We start from the raw sequence: 24,231 nt of genomic DNA on the forward strand, positions 1-24,231 counted from the left end.
TTAGAAATTCCATAGTGACTATAATTTGCATCTCTAGAATGTTTTAATTTACATTTCTAAACCCTGGCATCAGTATATTGAATCGAATTCTGAATTATTAGCTAGTTCAAGTAGACTTGCATTGATAAAATTGAGGGTCTTTTGGTATGCTTGCAAATTGTAAATAACAGAGATGCTTATTAAAGCTATAGTAATTTGAGTTCAGTTTATATGAAATGCTTATGGACATTGATTAAAAAATTTCCCCCTGAAGTTAGTTTAAACTATATAACATTATTGTATCATTTTATCTTTATCTATTTTATTCCTTTTAGAATGTATAATTTAAAAACAGATTAATGCAAAGAGTTGAGTAAAATACAAGTCATGTGTGTCTGCATGTTCATGTGTTGATTTTTTTTGTTACTAAAATGTGCTCGTATTGTAGCTCAGTATAAATTAGAATTTGTCTTAGGTCTTTATAGATGGAATTACAAAGAAGAAAGAAGTAACAGTCAAAAATGCAGAGCAAAATAATATAGTTAGGCTTTCTGTGGAGCAAAAGAATTACTAAAGCTATGAATGCTGGAAGCTTAATGGCATACTTGAGGAAGAAGATCAAAGCGTATTATTACTCTGTGTTTTGTTAGCCAATTTCAAATGTAAAAAAATATGTTTTAGCAGTTCAGATATAGTATGAACTATATGTCTGTCTGAGAAGCCAGAACAGCTTCCCTTCTATACCAGATACTTTTAAAATTTTCTCCTGAAGTTACATTTCCTGGAAACTGATAGAGATAGGAAAAAAGACTTTGAAATATCATTTTGATTTACTATTAAATCTCATTTGCTCTGTAGCCTAATTTTCAATAGGCTACCCTGAGTTATCTCACCAATGTGAACCAGAGAATTTAATTCAGTAATTATTGAGCACTCGGTATTTGCTCAGTAGTGTCCTGAAAGTTAAATTGAAAGTGCTTTTTGTAACCATTTTTATTATTTTTTAAAATGTATTTTTAATTATAGTTGACTACATTGGAAGTTCCCCAATTGAAAATACAATTCTTTATAAGATTTTATGCTTTTCAAAGTACTGGGGCTACTGACCTCAGCACTTTGTCTTGTAAGATACCGTGTGAATGTCTTAGAAATACCATTACTTTCATTACTTTTTGTGGTGGTCTTCACAAATGCAATTAATGTTACATGTACATTTCAAAGTGAATATATTTCTATTAGTTTTGATTGGCTCTTAATATTTTTCTGAATTTCATTGGTAAATGTGCCTGTAAATAAATTGTCTGGGTTATGCCAAAAGCCATAACTGATCACAAAAATGATCATGATAACAGAAAATATTATAAGGTCATTTTCCAAATATAACAGAACTTTTAGTTTCTTTGGAACATGTCCTAGAGAAGAGAAACATGATGTGGTCATTTCTATTACTAGGCTCCTTCTGTGGCCAATTCCTGAGAATATTACACCTTTCAAGTAAGTGTTAGATGCTGACACAGGAAGCAGAGCTCGCACCTCAAAGACCATGACTTCTCCCAGCCTTTAGGCTCTATTCACCTAGTTCAGGACTCTACTCAGTGGAATGCAGTGCGTTTACATTTTTTTGTTGTTGTTAAATGAATGAATAGATCAATCAGTGACATAAACTAATAATCCTAAATTTTCCCAGAAGATGACTTTTTCCATACACAGATAGTGATTAATAAATATCATATTGCATTTAAAAAACTTTACAAACCATAAATGGCCATCTCTATGAACAGTGGATTTATTGTCCTGATTACCATCAGGCCAGTTTTTGGTTCAATGACTATTTCTGTGTTCCAAGAGACTTGGGCCATGGACATTTATGAACCATGGGGCTCTACCTCTTGGGCATGGAAGACTGTACTTCTGAATTGCTCTGGGGAAAAGGCAGAGGTGGAAAATGGTTCTCTTGGAGGTCTCTTTCTTATACTGCTTACTTAGCTTGAGCTGTTCCTTGTTCTGAAAATATATATAGAGAGATTGTCTAACATCACTTTATTTATAACATAGTAGCTTTTTAACTGGTCTCCTCACTTCCAGTTTCTCTCTACTTTATTCCCTATATCCTCTTTTCATATTAATATAACTAAAACTAAAGTTCCAATCATGTTATTTCATTTTCTGTAATCTTCAGTGATTCCTTTTTACCTACTTATTTCTTTGAGAGCAGTCCTAGAAAATAGATTATATTTGGGTGATAATAAAGCCTGAATTTTTGTTGGCTGTTCTTATGCCTTTAGGAGACTTGTTGCTTGGCTGTGAGGATAAGTGTTCTTTTATTTTTCATTGTAGTTTGTTACATTATTTATATTTATTTCTTAATAAAGGCCATAAAATAATTTTATGATCATGATTTTCTGTCTCCTCAAATTGACTCATACGGTATGTTTTAAGATATTTTGTTCATGTGTGTACTTCTGTAAATGAGTGTAGGTAGTTATAGAATACATATTTAGAATTACTGCTTTGTTTTGTACTTTTTATATTTGTTAGATTTTTATCATACTTTGAAGAGGGGTGCTGACTAGCTGTCAATAGACGATATACCTGTGGCTAACATATATCTCTATTACTGATTACAGATTTTTGCCAGTATTCATTTTTATTGGTTCTTAACCAAAATATGTCACCTGAAGACTATTTTAGAGCTATATTAATTAGCATATGCACTGTGGTTAACAAATGTAACGGGACATTGTATAGGTGTATATGCCCTTCACATTAATCCTTTAGCATGCTGAAAAGATCTTATTCTAAGACATTAAATCTCTTATAATTGTTCTCAATTTCCTGCTATAATTTGAAATTAAATTTTAATAAAGGAAAAATGCTTCTGTTTTCCAAACCTTTTGGATTGCAGATTTATATGCTACTAGTTAAAAATTTTATGGCATGAAAACTTTAAGTTTAATAAAAGAGCTGGAGAGAAAGAGTTGTAAATGAATGAACTAGCAGTGTTTCATTGACCAGGTGGCTCTCATCGTGCTCTGCTTGCTTGGCATTGGATGTTCAGGAGGACGGTATAAAGGCCCTGCCCACATGGGCCTTCAGAGGCCATATAATCCAGCTCACCACGTTAGAAAGTAATTTTTTTTTATGTTATCCTTGTCCATGGGATATCCAGCTTATTGAAAAGTTCCTTTTGATGGAATGTTCTTCATCTAATATGGCAACTTCTTGAATGGCTTTAATGTTTTTATTCAGTTCCTCCTATAAACATAAAAAGCAATCTCCCTGTGACTTCTACTCATTGGTCCTATTTGTGTTTTCTAGAGCAATTTAAAAAAGGATAGCATTTTGCATTTTTTTCATACAAATATGTTTTAAACAAGATAGATATCCAGTGGAAAAGGGAGCTATTTTAGATTTCTCATATCTTTTACTCATGCGACTCGTTTGTTCCACCTTTGTGCAGGCCTACGGTGCGCTGAGTAGAAAGAATGTTTGACTGGCAGGAGACTTGGCTTTTCCACTAGTTGACTTTGAGCAAGTTATTTCACTTCTTGGAACCTCAATTTGTAGAGGGAATGAAACTCAATTACTGTGTAAGAACCATGATCTATTTGTTTGTTGCCCATAAAAGAGGTTATAGGATTGGTCCATTCCTGTTTTAGCCGTAATTTCTTACATCTGAGTCAGAAACCATTTCTGCCTTCTTCTTAATGGAATAGTCCAATTAGGGATGAGATGTGGCTACTTTTTGCAGAATCTAGAAAACATAACAACCATTTGTTCAAATTAATATCTGGAAGTGAGCAGAAAATTGCTGAAGGGCTTAGGAGATGATACATTTGTTGGTTTTGCTTTTGTTTTGCCTTTTCTTTCATGTTCAGTGGTTATTGATTTCTCTTACATACCGGAAGCCCTCTATAAATATTTACTTAATGAATAGTGAAAGATTGAGGTAGAATCATTTTTTTCTTTTCAATGCTTGACCCTCAGCCTTTGTTCTCAGCAAGTAATCATTCTTACCTGTAAAGCTCAGTTATATTAAGTATCTTTTCCACATGACTGAGGCCAATCTAAACCTTTATACTTGTGTCTGTGAACAAAACTCTTGATGGTCTCTGTATGTTTTTGAGTTATGGGATTTAAGATGATATTTTGTAAATTATTATAAAGCTGAGAAATTCTGGAAATATGGAAAAGCATTGGATACAATTTCATGGTTGATATTCTGAGAAGAAAAGCCATCAAGGAATATTAAAACAAGAGCGGTGCTTCCTTTGACCTTTGGGCTTTGGCAGATATGTTAAATCTTCACATAGATTGAATACTAATCCTGAGCTGGAGATTCCATTTGCTACTCAGTTTCCTAAGAGATAAGACCCCCCTTCCCCCGCAAAAAAACCCACTTAAAGTTGGTGTATAGTGTCCAAGGTGAGTTAAATGAGCACCAGATGCTAGGTTAAAAAATTATTTGAAAAATAATAGCTTAGTTGTTTGTATGCCAGGTGTGAAGTAGGTCAGGAACTCAAGTTACATTTTGTTCCATAGGATTCCTGGAAATAAATTAGTGTGCAGACAAGCAAAGCAAAGCAGGAAGATAAATTACGTATCTGAAATGATGTATGGTTACTTCATAATTAAGCCAAATCAAGTGGTGTTTGTAAAAGGAAAGGAAAAACCTTCAGAGATAAGCAGATAGCCCAGATATCCTTGAGCAAGATCAGGGTTATGTGGCTAATGTTTTTCTCCCTTGGAGCCCTTGGGGAAATCACCACTTAAGCCCGGTAACATTTTTATTTTTCAAAAGGCCTAATTTTTTGCAAAGATCACATCAGTTTCACCTTTTTTTGTATGGACTTGAGTTACCCTGAGTGACGTTGTAACCACTGTACCCACGTGGTTACTGAGCGCCAGAAATGTGGCTCATCCAAATCAGAATGTGCTCGCAGTATATACTATACACCAGACTGTGAAGACTTAGCGTGAAAAAAAGCAAAAGAATTATCAATAATTTATAATATTGGTTATGTATTAAAGTCATAATATTTGGGGTATATTAGATAAAATATATTATTAAGAATAAGCTCATCTTTTTCTTTTTTTTTTTTTAATGTGGCTACTAGAAACTTAAAATTGCATACATTGCTCTCATATTTCTGTTGGACAGCGCTGGTCTAGATGGAGCTGAGGTTTTCTAATTAATTACGAAGCATAGAATTGATCTGGAATTAAGGAAGTAGAAACTAGAAATCTCCCAAAGAAGTTGGTCAGTCACAGATCTTGAGCCTCGTGTGATATCTGATATATGGTAGGGTCTTATTAGGAGTCAGAAATCACATAGCATTAAACAGGGAAAGTTTAATATAAAGATTTATTAACTTGTAACATGGAGTTGGCTAAGTGCCGCGGAGTGAAGAAGACTCTAAAGATATAGGAAGTGCAGATGATGGGAGCACTCTCTCTAGGGCTGTCTCTGCGGCTGAGGCAAAGCACTTTAGGAAGGCATACATTTGTGAGAGGATTCCTTCTTCCCCCAGATGTGAGATCCAGGCCTCTTTGGAGAGAGCACAGCCTTGGCTCACTTGGTGGTGGAGAAGTTGTCGAGGGGGATACCGTAGACCAGGGGATGCTCACAGGGTGCCAGCAGAATTCTCTGAGAAGCTGCCTCCTGGGTGCTGTTGGAACTTGCTGGGGGTGAGCATCATCCAATACCCCTCATGCTACTGTCAGCTGTATACTGCAGAAACAATCTAGGAGGAGCCCACAGGAACCAAGAAGAGAAGCCCCTTTCTCCCCCTTTGTTCCCCCAGCACTCTCTATTGACAAAACTTAACATTATACCAATTGGAGAAGAAGAAATGTTTACAGGGTCCAGCTTTCAGTATCATAAAGCAGGGCAAAAAGGATGAATTCGGAGCTGAGAGGCAATAAATTGATAACTGGTATACTCCATAAGTGTGTCACCACTGTGTAAGATGCTCTATTTTAGATAGTTTGGCACCAAGATAGAATATTTAAAAATTGACTGTCCAAGAAAATCCAGGACATATGGTCATTATACCCCCAAACTTCTAGTTTGATGAGAATCTTTCATTTTGAAAGATTTTAGGGAAGATTATGTCTTCTCTTGTTTCATTTTCTGCTTTACTATTGAGTGAATGCCGGAATGATGAATTGCACACTTCTAACCTGTACATGTTTTAAACAGTGAATATTAAGTAGTCGGTGGCCAGTCTCCAGCAGAAATGCTGTCTTGGTGTTTGCTTCTTTCATCTACATTTTGCTCATTGCTTTGTTTGTTCCGGTAGTGTTTGACTACAGTTATAGAGATTACATTCAGTCCTGGTATGGAAACCTCAGCAAGGACGAGGGGCAGCTTTACCACTTGCTCTTGGAAGACTTTTGGGAAATTGCCAGACAGCTACACCACAGACTGAGCCATGTGGATGTGGTTAAAGTCGTCTGCAATGACGTTGTAAGGACTTTACTCACTCACTTCTGTGACCTGAAAGCTGCGAATGCCAGGTAACTGTAATAATATGAATAACGCCCCCTTCTCTTTTCATATGAAAATATTTTTCTTACTGAGTAGGGGTCCAAGTCAAGACATAACTCTATAATATTCTGCATCTTACTGACACTTGGCTTGAAATGCAGACATATCAAGGGAGAATAATTATAGTATTATGATAGAGTAGAATTTTTAAAATAACTTTCTAATAGAAAACCACTTGATAGACTTGTTTAATTTTGTAAATAACCTAAACAGTGAAATGAGTTTTATCGAGCCAGCACTATCATGAACTTATTTATAGTATTATGGGTACCTAGAAATAGAAGATTTAAGTATTGTGTTTTATACTGTGAAGAATGTCATGAATTTACAGTTTTTAGAAAAGTTTAAAGTTTGTTTCTTTTTGTGAGTCCTTTGTTAAGAGATCTATTGCCTCACAATGGCCTGAAAATTGATTTTTTAAGAGAAGTTAATGTTGGAGTTTGTGGGGGTATAATTAGAGAAGATGTTTTAATTTGAAAATTGCTAATATTAGGCTGATTTGCTTTTTGTCGTGTCACATTGAAAAGGTCTGTGCCTATTAGGTGACTTTGCCTTGGGAGAAGACTTCCATGAGGCCATTTCTGTGCTGATAATAAATTCTTACTTTCTTAGGTTTGCCAATAGGATCTTAAATGTATGTTTTACTATTGAGTGAATGCTGGAATGATGAATTACACACTTCTAACCTGTACATTCAAAGTGGTTTTATTGAAATGAGTAGCCTTCTGCCTGTTTAGATATAGACTCAGTTAGAGTAGGAGCAGGGCTCCATACAGTTAATTGGATTATTCTCACCCGTATTATTCTACTTCTACTTTTAGGGAAGAGATAAAGTATTTGGAAAATATGTAAGGGGATGAGCAAGCACTAGCATCCTTATCGGGCAGGTAGTAACTCATATTTCTTTCTAAGGAGGCCTATCATGTGAACTTGTCAGAAAGCAGTCCCTGTTTTTCCCTGTGATGTTGCTCAGTGGGATCTGGTTGCTAAATGTGCTTGTGCAGTAGCCGCTGTCCATCCTCAGCTATGCTGCCTTCGTATGAATCGTCTTCTCTCCCAAAGTCCACCGGGCACAGGCGTATGAGCCATCGCATGCCTATTATTTTTTAGCTTGCTGCCCCTAGTGTTTTGCAAACTATTTAAAAACTGAAATATGTTTTATTTCATGACCCAGTTTCATAAGACAATACCCTGATATTTTCGTTCCATAACATTAAAAAAAAATGGTGTTTGAGACTAACTAAATTTTATTTTGTTCCTCATGGATCACAACCCATGGTTTGAAAAAGTTACCATAGAGCAGTAGTTCTCAGGTTTTTTTTCTTGGTCTCAAGATTCTCCTATACTATCAAAAGTTACACTATCAAAAGGACCTAAAAGCTTTTGCTTAGGGAGCCAGCTTGTCCTGATTTGCAAGAGCTGACTGCCCATCTCTTCCCAGCTCTGAGTTCAGTGGTATCACATTGTTTGCTTGTAATTGGCCGTGGTGGAAGTATTTACACTGTGAAATGGGTAAATGCTACAAATCATATCTGTTTTTTCCCTTTTGGAGAGCCAGTTGTTAAACATTAACCGGCTCACCACTTATTATATTTATCAATATTTACCATATTAGATATTAAAACTAAGAAACTTTTAAAGTACAAGAATACACTGTATACTTTCCATTAGCCATCAGAGTGATAATGTCATCACATCTTGTAGCCTCTGGAAAACTCCACTGTGCTTGTGAGAATGAGAGCGAAAAAAGCAAATAATATTTTTATATTACTATGAATATAGTTTTGACTTCAGGGACCCCCTGAAAGGATCTTGAGGACATATAGGAGTCTCAGACTACCCTTTGAAAATTTCTGTTTATAGTGAAAGTAACTTCTAGGAAGGGGGTATGTGAACTAATAAGGAAAGTGAGAGAAATAGGACTCATGGGTTACTTCCCTAGAATCTCAAAAGCTTCAGCCTCTTCTTTCAAGGGTTTAGCAACCTCTTGGAGCACCTGCTAATTTGCTGTGGTATCTCTTATGTGAAGTGCTCCACAGTTCTACCTGGCAGATACTATCAAAGACATGTTTGAATTGAGTGGAAGCTCATTTTAAGGTATAGTATTTAAATTATGGTCCAACAAAGGACAGTATTTTAAATTAATGTTTTGTACCAGTTAGAAGGTTGATAGATTTAGCTTTGTGAGAGAGCAAGAAATTTAGTATTTTTATGATTATCTAATTTTAACATGAGAATATATTTTCCATGGAGACATTTACCAGCTTCTGAAATTACTGATTTTGTGAATAATACAGAGATATTATAGGTAAAGCATCAGAATAATAGAAAAAGAGAACTGATTCTGTTTTAGAATCTCTTTTTCTTTGGGCTTCTAGTTGTCTTATGTCGAAGGTAGATTTATTTTACTGATATCTAGACTTTGCCTAGAAACTCTAGTTGATGATTCTTGTTAAAGAAAAGTATGTTCTTTAACCACTGTTCTCTGGGATTATGGTTATTTGAAAAAGTACCAGTAGGTTATTGGCATTTTGCATATAGATAATTGTGCCCTAGAGGTGAACCCTAGAAAACTTATATTTGATTATGCATCATCTTCTACAAATCATACAATGAGGCTGGCAGAGAGCTTGTGTAGGTTCGATGGCTAGATCTGTACTTGCCCCCGATAAACAGTGCCCTCCTCCTAGAAATCTTTATGAATGTGCAGATATCATTGGCTGCAAAATGACTTGGAAACCTAGGGAGCTCCCAATCGAATTGGCCACTATCAGACAAGAGAATAATAAATTACATTAATAAAAGCAACACCTCCTCTAGTTGACTGTTAGGCAGTTGTGTGGAGGCCGCTTTCCGGTCAGCCTGTATTTATTTCCAGGCCGACATTTGTTGTTTCTTTAAGCCAATCCAGATCACATTTAATTTTTGCCTCTGCTTCCTCTTCCTTTGTCCCATCTGTGTTGTTACAGCACGTATCAGGGAAATCTAAAAATGATTGTTTTTATGTTATTAAATCAATAACATCTTTAATTTTGTATTCTCCTTACAACACCTATCTTTTATTTACCAGTCAAGCACTGGTATGCTGTCTAAGGGAAAAAAATAATAATTTTTTTTCATATTTTTATTTTTTATCTCTGATATTTCTCCTTTCATCTGTTATTACTACCATTTATTATCTCCATGATTATTCACAAACCACTCAGATCCTTAATATTTTCACCTATAAAATGGTAATGATAATATCTACTCGGTGTAGATGGGAAGATTAAGTAATAGCGTATATGTGAAATTTACAAAGGGTTAATGTCCTTTTGCCCACTCAAGGAATGAGAATCCAGAAGTAAGTAGTAGCAATTGCAGTAAACAGATGACTGATTGAAGGAAGATTGACAGAAGACAGCTGCTGCCTGGATTAAGGCTACAGTCCACCAGAAGGCTGAATGGAAATCTGACTCCAAAGCAGCCAGTGGACTCTTGGCTTTTGAAGCAATGCCTGATGTTTACTTTCTAGGGGGTGTCATAGGAATATCCTGCTGGGAATAAGCAGAGGGTTCTGGGGAAGCGTTCACCTTTCCTGTTTCCAGAGATCAAGCTTCTTTGGCCAGCCTTCTGGCCTTTGGCTCACTGAGAAGGTTTTTTCCTAACTTCGCTCTAGGAGGGAGAGGGACTTGTGGAAGTCAGAGGACCAGGCTCCTTTTATGATCTGCCTTCCACTGGAACAGAGAAAGGGCGGTGTACACATCCAGAGGGATTTTGATATTATTTAAAGAAGCCTCTCATAAAAGTGGAGTATTTTTGGCCAACTTCCCCCAATAGATATTAACCAAATATATATTTTCAAGTGAAGTGTTACCCTTAAAAGTGCTTGAAATGACGTAGCATCTAAATCTTACTATATTAAACTATCAACTCTAGCTGGCAACATAGCTAGGGTTTAAAATAATTGAAGATGCTGTTTTTTAAAAAGTCAGTATATATCAGTATATGTGCAAAGGCTTGCTGTTAAGATCTCTGTTCATGTTATTGGCTTTGCACATTAAGGTTGAATTCCTCTTAGTTTGTTGTAGGAGACTAAGAGGAAACCTTTCTTTTTAGTGTATATTCTCTATAAACCAGTCTTCAATCTCTCAATCAAAAAGAAATCAGAGTTTACTCCTGGGACACACTAGTCATGAAGACACTAATATGCATTTATTTGTTTCATTTCCTATGTAGTACCTAGTGTGTTTCCTCTCCATCTGTTTAATATATTTTTTTTCCTTCCAGTGTTGGCCACTAGTTTCTCTAAGAAAGCCATAATCTTTGTCTGTTCTTGGAAGATACTAGAAAAATTACCTTCCTAGTCTTTCTTGAATTGCTATCAAGGTATCATGGGAAAAGGAGATATAGAAAGTTTTACTTTCCACAGCTCTGCACTCAGATCCTCCAAGTTCATGGTCCTTAGATTGGGATGGGGCAGTGCTGTCAGGGAGTCAGTGAACAGGGTTGGCAAGACTGGTTGGGAAATACTTGGGAGCTTCACAGAAGGCTATTTGCCCTCAAGTTATGTAGCATCAAGTCATGAACCGTCTTTTCAGTATATGAAATACCCATAGATTTTTTAAATCCATGATCACTCAGTCAGGAAAGCTGGCCGGTGCCCTTGGTTTACACTTTGTTAGATTTTTTTTCTTTGAAAAATGAAGCTATAGATCATATTTAAGAAGAGACCTAGGAGACTTAAAAATAATCTAGCTAAAGAAATACTCATAGCTTTCTGGATTATTGCTATGATTTGGGAGTTATGTGTAACTGTTGGCACTACTTAAGGTCTGAAATCCCAAAAGGCCATGCATTTGCATTTTTCCAGACTAGTCTGTGATTAAGAAAATTATTGAGTCCTGATATTATTGAGGAGCAGACACAATTATTAAAAATCAAAAATGGACATACTGCTTATTTGAAATATTTTTTACCTAATGGTATATAACTGAATTGTTTTTAGAATTTTCTTTCCTTCCTTTTTCTTCTCTCATTTATTTTTTTTTTCAGACAAGAAGAACAGCTGAGGCCTTTTGTGTTGCATGCTTGTTTGCGAAACTCAGATGAAGAAGTAAGATTCCTCCAAACATGTGCTCGGGTTCTGGTGTTTTGTCTCCTCCCCTCAAAGGACATCCAGTCTCTCAGCTTGCATATAATGCTTGCAGAAATTCTCACAACAAAAGGTAGACTTTTATAAGTAATCGATAGTATTTATGTGACGATAAATGTGCAAACAAACGTGCTACCTACTAATGTGACTGATAACACTTTATATAACACCTATGTGGACCTTGCATACTGTGGGACATATGGGAATTAAAATAGTTTCAAAATTTTTACTTTAAATGTCACTCAAAGAAGGCATCATTTGGCCATACATGATAAACAGTTTTTTATATAACATATTGCCAAATGCATAGTACATTCTGTTGTTGATTTTGACATAGGATAACCAACTCCACGCTCTCCATAGGGAGGCATCCATTTAGGATAGCTTTCGAGTTATCCAGGCTGATAATATATACATTAATGAAAGAATATCTATACTCAAACTCCAATGTGCATTTACTTACAATGCCTTCACTGATAATGCCTATATATGAATTTTGTGAACTTGGAATAAACAAAAAAGGAACTGTACCACAATATAATGTGATTACTGGTGGGGAAAAAAATATATCCCGGGAAATGCTTAACCAGGATAAGAAAAACAGAAGAATATATGACCTAAGAGAAATTTTTCCTATCTCATAATTTCAAGAAAATAGCATTGTGTTTGATATGCATTGATTTGAATATCTCATTTATTGTCTCAGGATTAGCCAGTGGTGCCCATTAGCTGATACAACCAACCACAGAGAAAAGGGGAACTTTTTAACTTACAGTTAGTAGAATGAATTTGTAATAGTGTCATTGACTTTTTAACAACTTCTTCCCTAAGGTCCACTTTCACCAGTTGAGAGAATGTTGATTTTCATCTTTTGACAGACAAAACATATTGAGCCTTATAAAAGAAAAAAATCAGTGTACCTAATTTTGATAGCTTTGTTAGCAGCTGGGGATAGGCAGCCGTGTGTGTGTGTGTGTGTGTGTGTGTTCCCCATTTGGGTAGTTTAAAAATGTTTCGCAAATGTAGTTTCAGTTATATAATATGAACACAGTTCCTTTAGAGTAAAATACCTCTTTCAATGGTGCTTTCTTCTCCTTCCCACAGTCTTGAAGCCAGTAGTGACATTACTTAGTAATCCAGATTACATTAACCGTATGCTGCTTGCCCAGCTGGAACACAGAGAACAGATGAATGAACATCACAAGAGAGCCTACACCTATGCTCCTTCTTATGAAGAGTTCATTAAGCTTATTAATAGCAACTCTGATGTTGACTTCTTAAAGCAGCTAAGGTATCTGGTCTTTAATTATAGTGTGACAATAGCTACTAATTATTAATTTCCGCCTACTTAGGTAAAAAAAACAAAAATGTGTTTGCCAGGGAAGCAAAAATAAAGTCCATAAATCTTAACCATTCAGTGACAACTAAATTTATCCAACTTCTTCAGTGGGATTAGTTTTTTCAAAGTATAATGTTTTTCAAATAATTAGATTATAATAGATTTGAAAGCTGTTCAGTTGTTAGGCATATCTCCTTAGTCACTCAGATGCTTACCTTAGAAAAGCATTGGAAGGAGATGATGTGTTTTTAAAATTACATTGCAGAACATTGTATTGGTTTTCATTTTTCTAAGAAAATGCCGAGGCCAAAGTTTGGGAATAAGGGATTGTTAACTAATTGTTTTGAGAAAACACATTTGAAATACACCCCTGGACTCTCTTTTATGGGAAAATTCAATCTCACTTATCTTACTTGAGATATTTTAGGGATGAGTGTGTGTTTTTGTGCTTTTTTATTTTTATTTTTTATGATATATCGTATACAGTATGATTATATAGGGTTGTGTAGTTTAAGGACTTTCTAGTCTTCTATTTCTCTGATTATCCTGGTGTTTGTGTCCTCAAATGATAATGCATGGGGAAGGAAGGAAACTCTGGTATGTCATTTTGCTTCTGAAAAGTAATTTTGGTAAATCTCTGATGGAAAAGTAAAATATTGGCTGAAATTTGGTCTTTGAACTATTCGAAGATTTTCGACTTGTCTTATTTGCCTCTGAACTAAGGTCAACATTAAGATGTCAAAAGATTTTTTTAAAACCAGAACTAATTATTTTGATCAACTATTGGTAGTCTAGCATTGGCTGTCATTTTGTGCCTGAACACAATTCATGAGAATGAAGGTTTATTTTCTTCAAAATATACTGGCCAAAGTCTTAGGACTAGAAATGCTATAAATATCTTAATGTAAGCAGTTTATTATGTAGTAGGTAAAGAAAGAAGCTCAGCAAGACTTGACCTTTATAAAACAAAATCACGGCATCTCCTGCCCTAGGATGATTGGATGGCCTGCTTTTATCACAGTCGGAGCATTGTGGATTGCCTCAATCTGTGTGGCCAAAGATTACACTAGAAGTGCGTTTTCAGATTTAAAGTTTTCTCATTTCTTTCTAATATGTGATGAAACAAAAACAGTATGAGCACTTAAATCTTTTTTTAACATCACTTCCTCTTGCTCTCATAAGTCGGGCAGCATTGAAGGATAGAACACTGGGAGTCTGAGGAAGAAGGCCCTCTGAGCACTGAGAGACTTAAAGGGCAAGTAGAAATGTTGAACTAAAGAATGGCTTTTTCAAATATCGAGATAATTCAAATACTATAAAATTCACCTTTTTAAAGTGTACAATTCAGTGGTTTTCAAGACTGTGTGACCGCCGCCACTAAGTCCAGACTAAGTTCAGAATGTTTTCATCACCCTAAATAGAAACCTCATACCTGTTAGTAGTCACTCCTCCCATGCCCCCCAGCCTGTGGCAACCACGAATCTGCTTTCTATCTCTATGGATTAGCCTATTCTGGACATTTCATAGAAATCAAGTTATCCAACATGTGGCCTATTGTGTCTGGCTTCTTTTACTCAGCATAGTGTTTTCAAGGTTTGTCTATTGGCTGAATAATATACCATTGTATGAATATACCCTATTTTGTTTATCCATTTACTAGTCGATGGAAAATTTGGATTGTTTGCACTTTAAAGAATGCCCTTTGAGTGATCACCGAGTATCTCCAATAGCATTTTCAGTGACTGTTGATAAATAAATGAGAGTAAAATAAACTGTTGCAGATTCCTAACCTCTCCCTACCACCAGCTCCCCCACTGTATACCTGCCACCAACAAGGAGTCATGGAGTGCAGACACCAGGATGGGGGCTCCTTTTGTGCATTGTTTCTGTTCTACATATTGAATTCTCTGTGCCCTCCACTTTACTGTTAGACTCTATGTTTCCAACACAGTTTATAGAGTCAAAGGGGAGGACACTTGGAGGTACTCAGGTGATTAGATCATCAAACTCTTACAGTGCCTACTCTATTAGAAACAAAAAGAATAAACTTTCAGATTTAATTAAGTTGATATAATGACTGAGTCCAACTGAAACGATTTATTCTTCTGACCTCCATGCCTTTATGGAGGGAAATAATATTGATAACTTCCTCTTGAAGGGCTATGCAATTCTAGAAGTGGCAAAGAGTGATCATTTTTCTCAGAAAAGTAGTGGTGTTGCCTAAACCATCTTGTTACTTGGCTATTTATTGTTTATCTGATAGAAAATTTTTTTCTATCCGGGGTCAAGTCTGCTTACTGTTATCGACAGGCAAAATCACTTTTTATCAGACTCCTGCCTGTCCAAAGCCTAAGGTGATGAGGCTTATCAACTACCTGGCACTAATGGAGCTGCTTTCTTCAATCATAGTCTGAACTGTTTTGTTGTATTTCTGGTAAAATTCAGAGTACTCTGTTGTCTGATTTTATTAGTGTTTTAGGTCATTATCTTCAAAATTGCTCTTTGTAACATTTTAGGATTGGCTGCCGGAGGCAAGGAATGTATCTTATTTAGACTAGGCAGTTGTTGAAACTGTCCACTTTTATTTTACACATATTTCGGAGATAGATGCATATTTTCTAAAGGAAATAAAGTTATTTAATTCCGCTAGACTGGAATGCATTGAAAACAAAGAAACAAACCTTGATGGTGGTATTTGAAGTGTTTATTTTTTATCCGAGTCAGCATGAGATGCTTTCACAGTAGGATTAGGAAGCTAGAAATGCTTCCTTCAAAGATACTAAATTAGTGGATTTTTACTCTGGCTGTGTATGAAAATCACCTACGCTTTTAAAAAGTACAGTTGAATATCCCACTGTCCATAGCTACTTCCTTTTTCTTCTTTGCTGGCATCTAAGAAGTCGAAGCATGGTGACTGGACTAGTGTAATATTTTGAATTTTCCAGGGTCTCCTAGTAGGAGCAGTGATGAACTCTGTTAATAAAGCAGGAGCCCAAAATCTGATCATCATCTCGATGCAGGATATTAAAGGGCAGCTGAATAGTCTTCCCACTGCTAGTGTGGGTGGTGGAAGGAGGATGGTGGTCAGGGAAGGCGAATCAGAGTTCAGAACGGAGGTGCGTCCATCAGTGAAACTTGACAACTACAGAATTATCAGAGAAAGGACAGTGTGTTCCTTTATTTTGAAAATGAAGCAGGAGTCAAAGTAAACATTAAACAGAGGAAAATGAAAGGTTCTGTGCTTACAAGAACCTCTTATAAGGGAGTGGGCAGATCGTGGCCCAGGAATGCAGCCAGTGCTGCCTGCACTGTGTAATTCTTCAGTGTATTTGTAAAAAGTATTCTAATAAAAATTATTTTCTCCTCCATGACGTAGAGGAATTTTTATATAACTGGTCTGGAGACGAACCTAGACAGTACTTTTTAGAGGCTCCCCAGGTGGATATAATGTGCAACTAGTATTGAGAATCTCTTTTTAAACGGAATATTCTTCCACGTGCTACCAACCTGAACTCTTAGCTGTCATGGCATATAATTTGTTCTACTTTAATTCTTTGAAAACTGTTTATCACTGTTTGAGATATACGGTAGCTCTATTGAGGAGAATATAGATTAATCGTGATACCTCATTATTCCACCACATTATCATAATAAACAAAGGATATTTTGTCACTGGCCTTCCTGAGCAATATGTTTGGCTCAAGGTTTCTTGACCTTGCCAAAATCGACATTTCAGGCTGGTACTGGGGCTCCGTCCTCCTCAATGACCCTGTGGCTCACTGCTCTGCTGTGCTGAGGGTATTTCCAGTGTCCTCATGGTTCAGGGTGTATTCTGAAGTGCCAGTCATCATATCCAAATTCCAGAAAGCAGAGCGAAGACAAGGAAAGACAGTGGCAAGGTCACACACTGGATGTATTTTAAGGAAATTTCTGGAAGCTGCTCCTTGACCTTTCTGCTTATTATTTTGTTGGTCAGAACAATTGCAATATAATAGGTAGTCTTATTCTAGGCAGCCTTAGGCTAGGTTAAAAATGGAAGATTCTATTACTAAGAAAGAAAGAATAATGGTTATAGAATAGGCAAATAGTAATTTTTCTATAGTACTCCGAGTTGTATAGTTATAGTGAAGCAGGATAGCACTGCTTCCCACACAAGCACTGGAAAAATACTTCTTTCCCGGATTTGACATTTGCCAAGGTTAAAGAGATGCCAAGCAGATGCTCAAGAAGGGGAAAGCTTTCTTGCATTTAAACTACCATTTGTTGAGTATCTAATATGTATTAAGCACAATGTCAAGATCTTCACAATCGTCATCTCATTATTATAGCAACTATGTGAATTAGGTACTATTATTCTCAATTAGTGGTTGAAGAAAGTAAAATGACTTGCCCTGGATTGCATAGTTAACAAGTAACAGAGCCGGGATTTGAATTCAGATCTGTTTGACTTCAAATCCCATATGTAAAGCTGGGTAACTCGCTAGCCAGGAGGGCAGAAAACAGCAGTGACACACAACCTCAGCCTTGTGGAATTTCCTATGGGTGTGGCAATAACTCTATTGTCCTTGAGTCTTTGCAGGCACTAATCCTGGCGTAGAGAATAATACCACCCCAAAGTGCCATCATCTTAAGATGGTGATAGACTGCCAGAGAAACAAGTAGTAATAAAACCAGAGCAACCTCTCACTGCCATAATTCAATTTACTGCCAGTCCAATCTTTATTAGATTTTGCAGTTCTGGATTTGCTTGTATCTGACTCCCCATTTAAAGAGCAACATGGAGAATCTAAAAATAGTAGAGAGGAAATTCTAATAATGAGTGAAAGGTTTAAAATTTTAAAGATTGAAGATTTTTTAGGTTGGAGAAGGGAAGCAAACCTTTTATTTGGTATACACTGAAATCGATGTGGTGTTTTCTGTTTTACTGGGATAAAGCAAGAGGCAGTGGGCATAATGAATGAATTAACTTCAGAGATAGTTAACAATGGAGTGGGTTACTGAGGGAATTTGCTACATATTTTCTCTTTAGATATTAAGGGGATGGATTTTCATCTTAGAATTAGTTTAGGTGCATTGGCACATGAAGACAATATATTAACAATATTAAAATTCTTAAAATTTCATGCTTTTGTGTAAAAGAATTTAAATTATCTGAATGTTCAGTGTTTTGAACAGTGGTTCTGAAAATATTTTGTGTCTCATGAGCAGTAAAATAGGATTACGTTATAGAGGAACATGAAAGAAGAGATTGCACGCACCTTAAGACAAACTAATGCACCGTGTCCGAAATCAATAAGGACATGTAAACAGCTAAGGGAAAGGCTAGTGTGGGTGGACAAAGGGATGAAAAAATCAAAGTGCGGAACAGGGAAGGCTAGCAAATTTTTATGAAAATAATGAATGAACATAAATTTAAACATTAAAATGCAAGGCTACCTAAGAAAAATGTTCTAAATAAATCTTACAGTTTTATCTTACAGAAGATCAAAGTACATTGACTTCAGAATATAATTCCTTCTATTAGTGTCAGAGAAATAGCAGAGGGCACAGAGGTGGCAGTTAAACATATCAGAGAACGTAGATTATTTTCACTTAGGAGCAAAGATAAGTATTGGCAGCAATGTAAAATTTGACATAAGAAGGAGAAGTTTCGGTATAAAGAAGTTTATGGTCTCTCTGAAATTAAAGAATTTATTATGTGCTTATAATTGTTGCACCACTGGTGCTGTAGGTCAGATGTATGTGCTTTATGAGCGACAGGAGCACGTAAGTCAGTTTATATAAAACACTTAGCCCAGATTCTGCATATTCCTAATTGGTAGCTGCTACTATTGTTGTTGTTATAATTATTAAACCAAGGATTACAAACATTTCATTGTGAACACTGATCAATTACTAGTAGCCCACCGGCATTCAGAGTTTCATTCAGGTTTGAGGAGACCGAATAATACATAGAAATGTTCCTCTCTCCATCCTGAGGTCCAAGCCATCTAGGGCCAAGGAATAAGGCAAATGTCACTCATTACCAATAGATCATGGAGAATGTGGTTTATATACGTAAGTGGCATACTCTCTAAAACTGAGTCTCGGAATTAAACATTTTTTCCCACCTAGCAATGCTAGAATCAGCAACCTCCTCCCTACGTACTCCCTTCCTCCCCATCTCCCTGGCAGGTGCAGAGTCTACTTGCTGGCTGGCCTTGGAGGCAGAGAACACGTGCTCTTAAGAGGAAGGAGAACAGAAGGGCTGCACTCCATATACCCAGTTCCTCCTTCTCTGTGATCAGATTAAAAAGCTCTTCCTTCTCTAGGGAGTGAGAAGAGTGAATGAGAGGTGGAGAGAGACCAGAGATGGAGCTTCTTATATTTCAAATGAAACATCAGGAGTTGGGGGTGGAGTGGGGTGGATAGGTAATGCATTTTTCTTTAAAAAGAAAAAACAAAAATAAAAACTGTGGTGCTGAGTCCCTACTCAACAGCAAAGAATTTTATGACTCAAAGGTCTCCTAAAGGAACGGTCATGAAGAGTGGTAGAATGATGTGCTCATAATCTTAAAAACTGCCTTTCGTGGGAAGAGGCGAGAAACCCTGACTCATAGCGTTTGCTGATTTAAACCCATGGCCAAATTAAAGCCACTGGTATGACATCACGGAGTGTGGTGTTGGGAAGAGATGTGCAGTAGCACACCATTTTATATGTGTAGTGTTTCCAAAATACTGATGCAATCAGTGTAAATAACCTTGAACATAGATAATAGTAAAATGAATGAAATTATTAGGAAACGATGAGTTTTGAGTACTCTTACACTGAAAAACTATGATTTAATTATAAGTTTGCATAAATTGATTTTAATAATCATAGGTTTCATTCCTGAAAATTAACAGCCAGCTCTCAAGAGTTGGCAAGAGCCTTGTGAGCTGGCTCCAGCACAGCACTGAGTAGTGGCCACACAGCTCTGTCTTTCAATGACCCTGCACTAGACAGAAATGCAGTTCTTCTAGAGGTGGCTGAGGATTAACAACATCAGAAGTTAACCTGTAGCAAGCATCTAAAGTAGACCCTAGCCATGAAAATGGGCTCAGGTGTCAGACAGACCTGGATTTCACAGACCTGCTTTGCTTTTGCTTTGCTGCTTGCAAGCTGCATCACCTTGGGCAAGTCATTTAAATGCTGAGCCTCAGTTTTAACTATGAAATGAAGAAAATAGTTCCTGTTTCATAGGATTGTGGTGATAATTAAATGAGATAATGCATGTAATGCATTAGCACAGTTCTCAGAACGTGCTAGGCTCCTAATTAGAGCTGAAAAATTACCAATGATCAAGAGAAGGCAACAAAATTCTCAGATCCTGACTCGAATAGGATTAACGGGTGAGGTGAAGTAACACAATAATATCTTGTTTCAGAAAAACTTCACTTAAAATGTATAAGAAAGTTATTAGGATGTCTTTAATATAGAACATAAAACTAGGCAGTTAAAGATGATAATCAGTAAACATACTGAATGAAAATGCTTTATGTAAGAATTGAGAATATATAGCAGTGGTTCTGTGTACATAAGCCTATAAATAAAGTGATATTAATACCTGACATAAAAATATGAAGAACACTAGTAAAAACTAGATATAGGAATCAGAGAGAACAATTTTGGCTTTCTTGAGGTTAACTTAAGGGCACTAGCTAGCCAGGGGTGACAAAGCTTTGGTCACTACTGTAACATGTAATTTCTGTAGGCTCTGGGAACTAGAAAATGAATATTTGGTAACGTAGTTATTTTAGGAAGATTAAAAAATATAAACAGGACTAAGAAAATGGAAATCACTTATTGCCAGAAGACAAAAACTGTGAATACTTGGCGTACATATTTTCAGATTATTTTCTGTATATAGGACATGAAGTGTGTGTGTGTGTGTGTGTGTGTGTGTGTGTGTGTGTGTTTGTGTGTGTTTGAATACGTTCAGGATAACTCAGACAGCTCTGGTCCAGAACTTTCTTACTGGTGCGACTCAAATATAGTGTATAGTTGTGTGGAGAAGAAAGATTTCTCAGCCCTGGAGGTAGCTGGATAGAGCCTGGGATGGCTGGTTATTACAGTGTTCTGTTCAAATATTATAATTTGCTACGTGTGCCAGGGATGAACAAGGGTTAGGAAGCATGTCTTAGTATTTCTGTGGAAAACAGAAAAATGGAAAACAGGTTTAGAAATCCCTTTAGTGGAAAGAGTCTCTTACTCCTCCGAGTCCTAACTGAAAATATTTCCCGTTTGTGCTGCACTGGCTCTTTCTGCTTAATACCATAACCATGAAAATATAGCTCAGAACCTTGTTCCTGTCCTCAGTAGAAATCAGACCCAAAAGCCAAAGTGAGATGCTTCGCTTTGTTCATAATATTGGTGAAGATTAAAAATTCGATGATACCTAGTGTTTACAAGGGTGTAGGAAAACAGATAAACTCATGTCCTACTGGTAGGAGTATAGATTACCACCTTTTTGTAACACAATTTTAGAATATGAAAAACAGGTCATAAAATATGCATTCTTTTCGATAACGTTATTAGTCATAAGAATTTATCTCAAGGCAATAATCATGAATGTGCTGAAAGATTTCTCCAAAAATGTTTCTTGAAATTTAATTTAAAAGAGAGAAAAGCTTGAAATAACCAATGTGCCTAGAAATAAGGGTTTGGTTAAAAAAAAAATTTGGCGCAACTATGGATTGCCATGTAACAATGGTTTTGCCCAGAATATTTAATGTTGGAAGATAGTAACTACAAATAGATGAGTTAAAAAGGCTCTAAGACAGTATTTACACCCTAAATCCAGTCTTATAAAACAACAAAATATTATGTTGGCATAGAAGAAAGGTTAAAAAGATGTATTGGATGTTAATTGTGGTTAACTTTGAATGTTGTGCTTTCACATTGCCCTGTTTCCTTCAATGAACATATGTTTTTTCAGAGAGAATAAAAATTGGCTCAGACTAAGAAAACACATCTGCCTGTCCATTTATCAGGCTGGGATAACAGACACTAATGGTGGCTACAAAGTTAACAGGAAACAATCTTTCTTCCAAGTATACTCAGCAGCTGTAAAACGTCAGAATGATTCTCTTTGTTGAGTGACGACTGCTTTCTTATTCAGAGAAACTGCTTTCTAAAATTTTACCTAGACTACCAGAAACTTTGCTGTTTGAAATTCTGTCAGTAAGAATGACACGTCCTGCTCGTGCTTGGAGGATTTCAGTCACTTTAACAGAGAGAAGCAGCCTCATTTATCACCCACATGTAGGGCTGAAATTAAGGGGTTTTGGGGCTTAACATTCCACATCTATCTTAACTTTGTAGTTTCCATGGAAATGGGACCGCAAATGCCCCCGAAAGCGACCGCTTAACACAGTCCTGCGCTGAGCCTGTCCCACTGCTGCTTCATTTAAATTTCATGTATACACCATGCTTCCTCAGAATCCCGTAGTAATTGTCTTTTTTTTGTTTGTTTGTTTGGGAGAGGTGCCAGGGTTCCTTCTTGCTCCTTGCAGTGGGTCAATAAATCTGATTTTGTTTGACTATAGTGACCCTTCGATTGATTAGGCTCAGCTACTCCTATAGTCAGGAAAAAAATAAGGCTACTTAAATAATTTTTATATATACTTCACAAACATACATACTGTGTCCTTCAGTAGTACATATCTAAAGAGGCAACAGCGGTGTTAAGGAGCAATAGTGATAGTTAACATTTGTTAACATTTGTTAGCTCTTACTGTGGGGCAGGCATTGTTCCAAATATTTTAAAGATGTTATTTAAAGATCTCATTTAATCTTCATAGCAACCCTGTGGAGAAAAATATTGGTATTCCTCTTCTTACAGATGAAGACTCCTGAGTTTTAGAATGCTTAAATAAATAATTTCCCCAGGGTGACATAGTAAGTGTTATAAGCAGGATTTGAACACAGCTCATCTGGTGCCAGAGCTCACATTCTTAACTACTTCCTAGGTTGGGACACAGCTTTGACTTAGCTAACTGAAATTACGACGACTTCATTTCTTCCCCAGAGCTATCACTGAAGTCCCTCTACTGAAAACATGTCTAGGCTAGTATAAAATAGCTGTGGCAACTCTGAAAACATTATTTTTAAGTTTTTAATTTTTTCTTCAAGATTTGTGTGTGTATATGTGGTATTCTAATCTGTAGTATATCTTTGCTAATTTTAATTTAAGTTAGTATCGTAGACCATTTTCTGTATTGGACTAATAACGCCTTAACATCAGGGGAAAGAATTCGAGAATCCAGGTGCTTTGTACATAATTTTGAACATAGTTATTGACTCTGTAGAATTCATTTTCACTTAATACCAAAAGGCAAAGTAGGAAATGAGTGACTTTCTCATTCTCAACAAAACCATACAAACATATGCCTAGGATTTGTCTAGCCTTTGACTCTGCTAAGACGTTCCAGCATGTGCGTGCTCAAGACAGCTGTAAAGTAATGGTTAACAAAAAATTGCGTAAGGTGTGCCTAATTAAATGAAGAGACGAACTTTTTTTTGGTTTGGCTTGTAAGTAACTTTGAAAATCAGTTCTAATAGAATTCCAAAGCTGTCCTGAACAGTTGACAGTAGAAGGACAATAAGTCTATAGATTTCCAAGGTGATTATTTTGAAGAACTGTGTAGCATTTCAGGTAAGTGTATGATAAATGGGAAGAGTTCATAAATATAAGTCTGCTCTAAGTCTTTATTAACCTAGCTAAGTCTATAAATCTAAAGAGAGGTGAGGTGGCGACTCAGAGGGGCAGGTGGCAGCTATCTTTGTGTGACTTTCCTCGTCCCTGGGACAAGGGATACTGTAGGTAGGATCTTGCCAAGTTGGAATAGAACTGAACTCCTGTTATGCTTTCTCTTAATACCTGATTTTACATTATCCTTTTGGAAAAACATATACTAATTATCTCTGCACTTCTGATCAAGAGAATGTTTGCAAATATCAGTCTTCCTGATTCTTGAACCAAACTTGGCACCAGCAAGGCCATGTTTGCCTCTGGACGAAAGCCAAGGGAGTGCCAGGTATCCCTGAGGAGCTCTCCAGAGGACAAGGAACCCTGTGCCATCAGGGCTAGCCCACATTTGGATGCATATGTTTGTATGGTTTTGTTGAGAATGAGAAAGTCACTCATTTCCTACTTTGCCTTTTGGTATTAAGTGAAAATGAATTCTACAGAGTCAATAACTATGTTC

General features: G+C 36.4%; 1 protein-coding gene across 4 annotated transcripts in view; it reads left to right on the top strand.

The window, feature by feature from the left end:
• The window catches only part of SNX25 (sorting nexin 25), a 104,857-nt gene that overhangs the window by 29,990 nt on the left and 50,636 nt on the right, over positions 1-24,231 (top strand). For 3 of the 4 annotated variants that reach the window (XM_039882662.1, XM_039882665.1, XM_039882663.1), the window contains exons 3-5: positions 6,282-6,498; positions 11,564-11,736; positions 12,768-12,954. In XM_039882662.1, coding sequence (XP_039738596.1) covers positions 6,282-6,498; positions 11,564-11,736; positions 12,768-12,954 — 577 coding nt within the window. Of the gene's footprint in view, positions 1-6,281; positions 6,499-11,563; positions 11,737-12,767; positions 12,955-23,964; positions 24,061-24,231 lie in introns of all 4 variants that reach the window. The other variant, XM_039882664.1, reaches the window with a different exon arrangement.

Source organism: Pteropus medius, unplaced genomic scaffold (genome assembly GCF_902729225.1).
Source record: "Pteropus medius unplaced genomic scaffold, Ma_sr-lr_union100, whole genome shotgun sequence".
Classification (NCBI taxonomy): Eukaryota; Metazoa; Chordata; class Mammalia; order Chiroptera; family Pteropodidae; genus Pteropus; species Pteropus medius.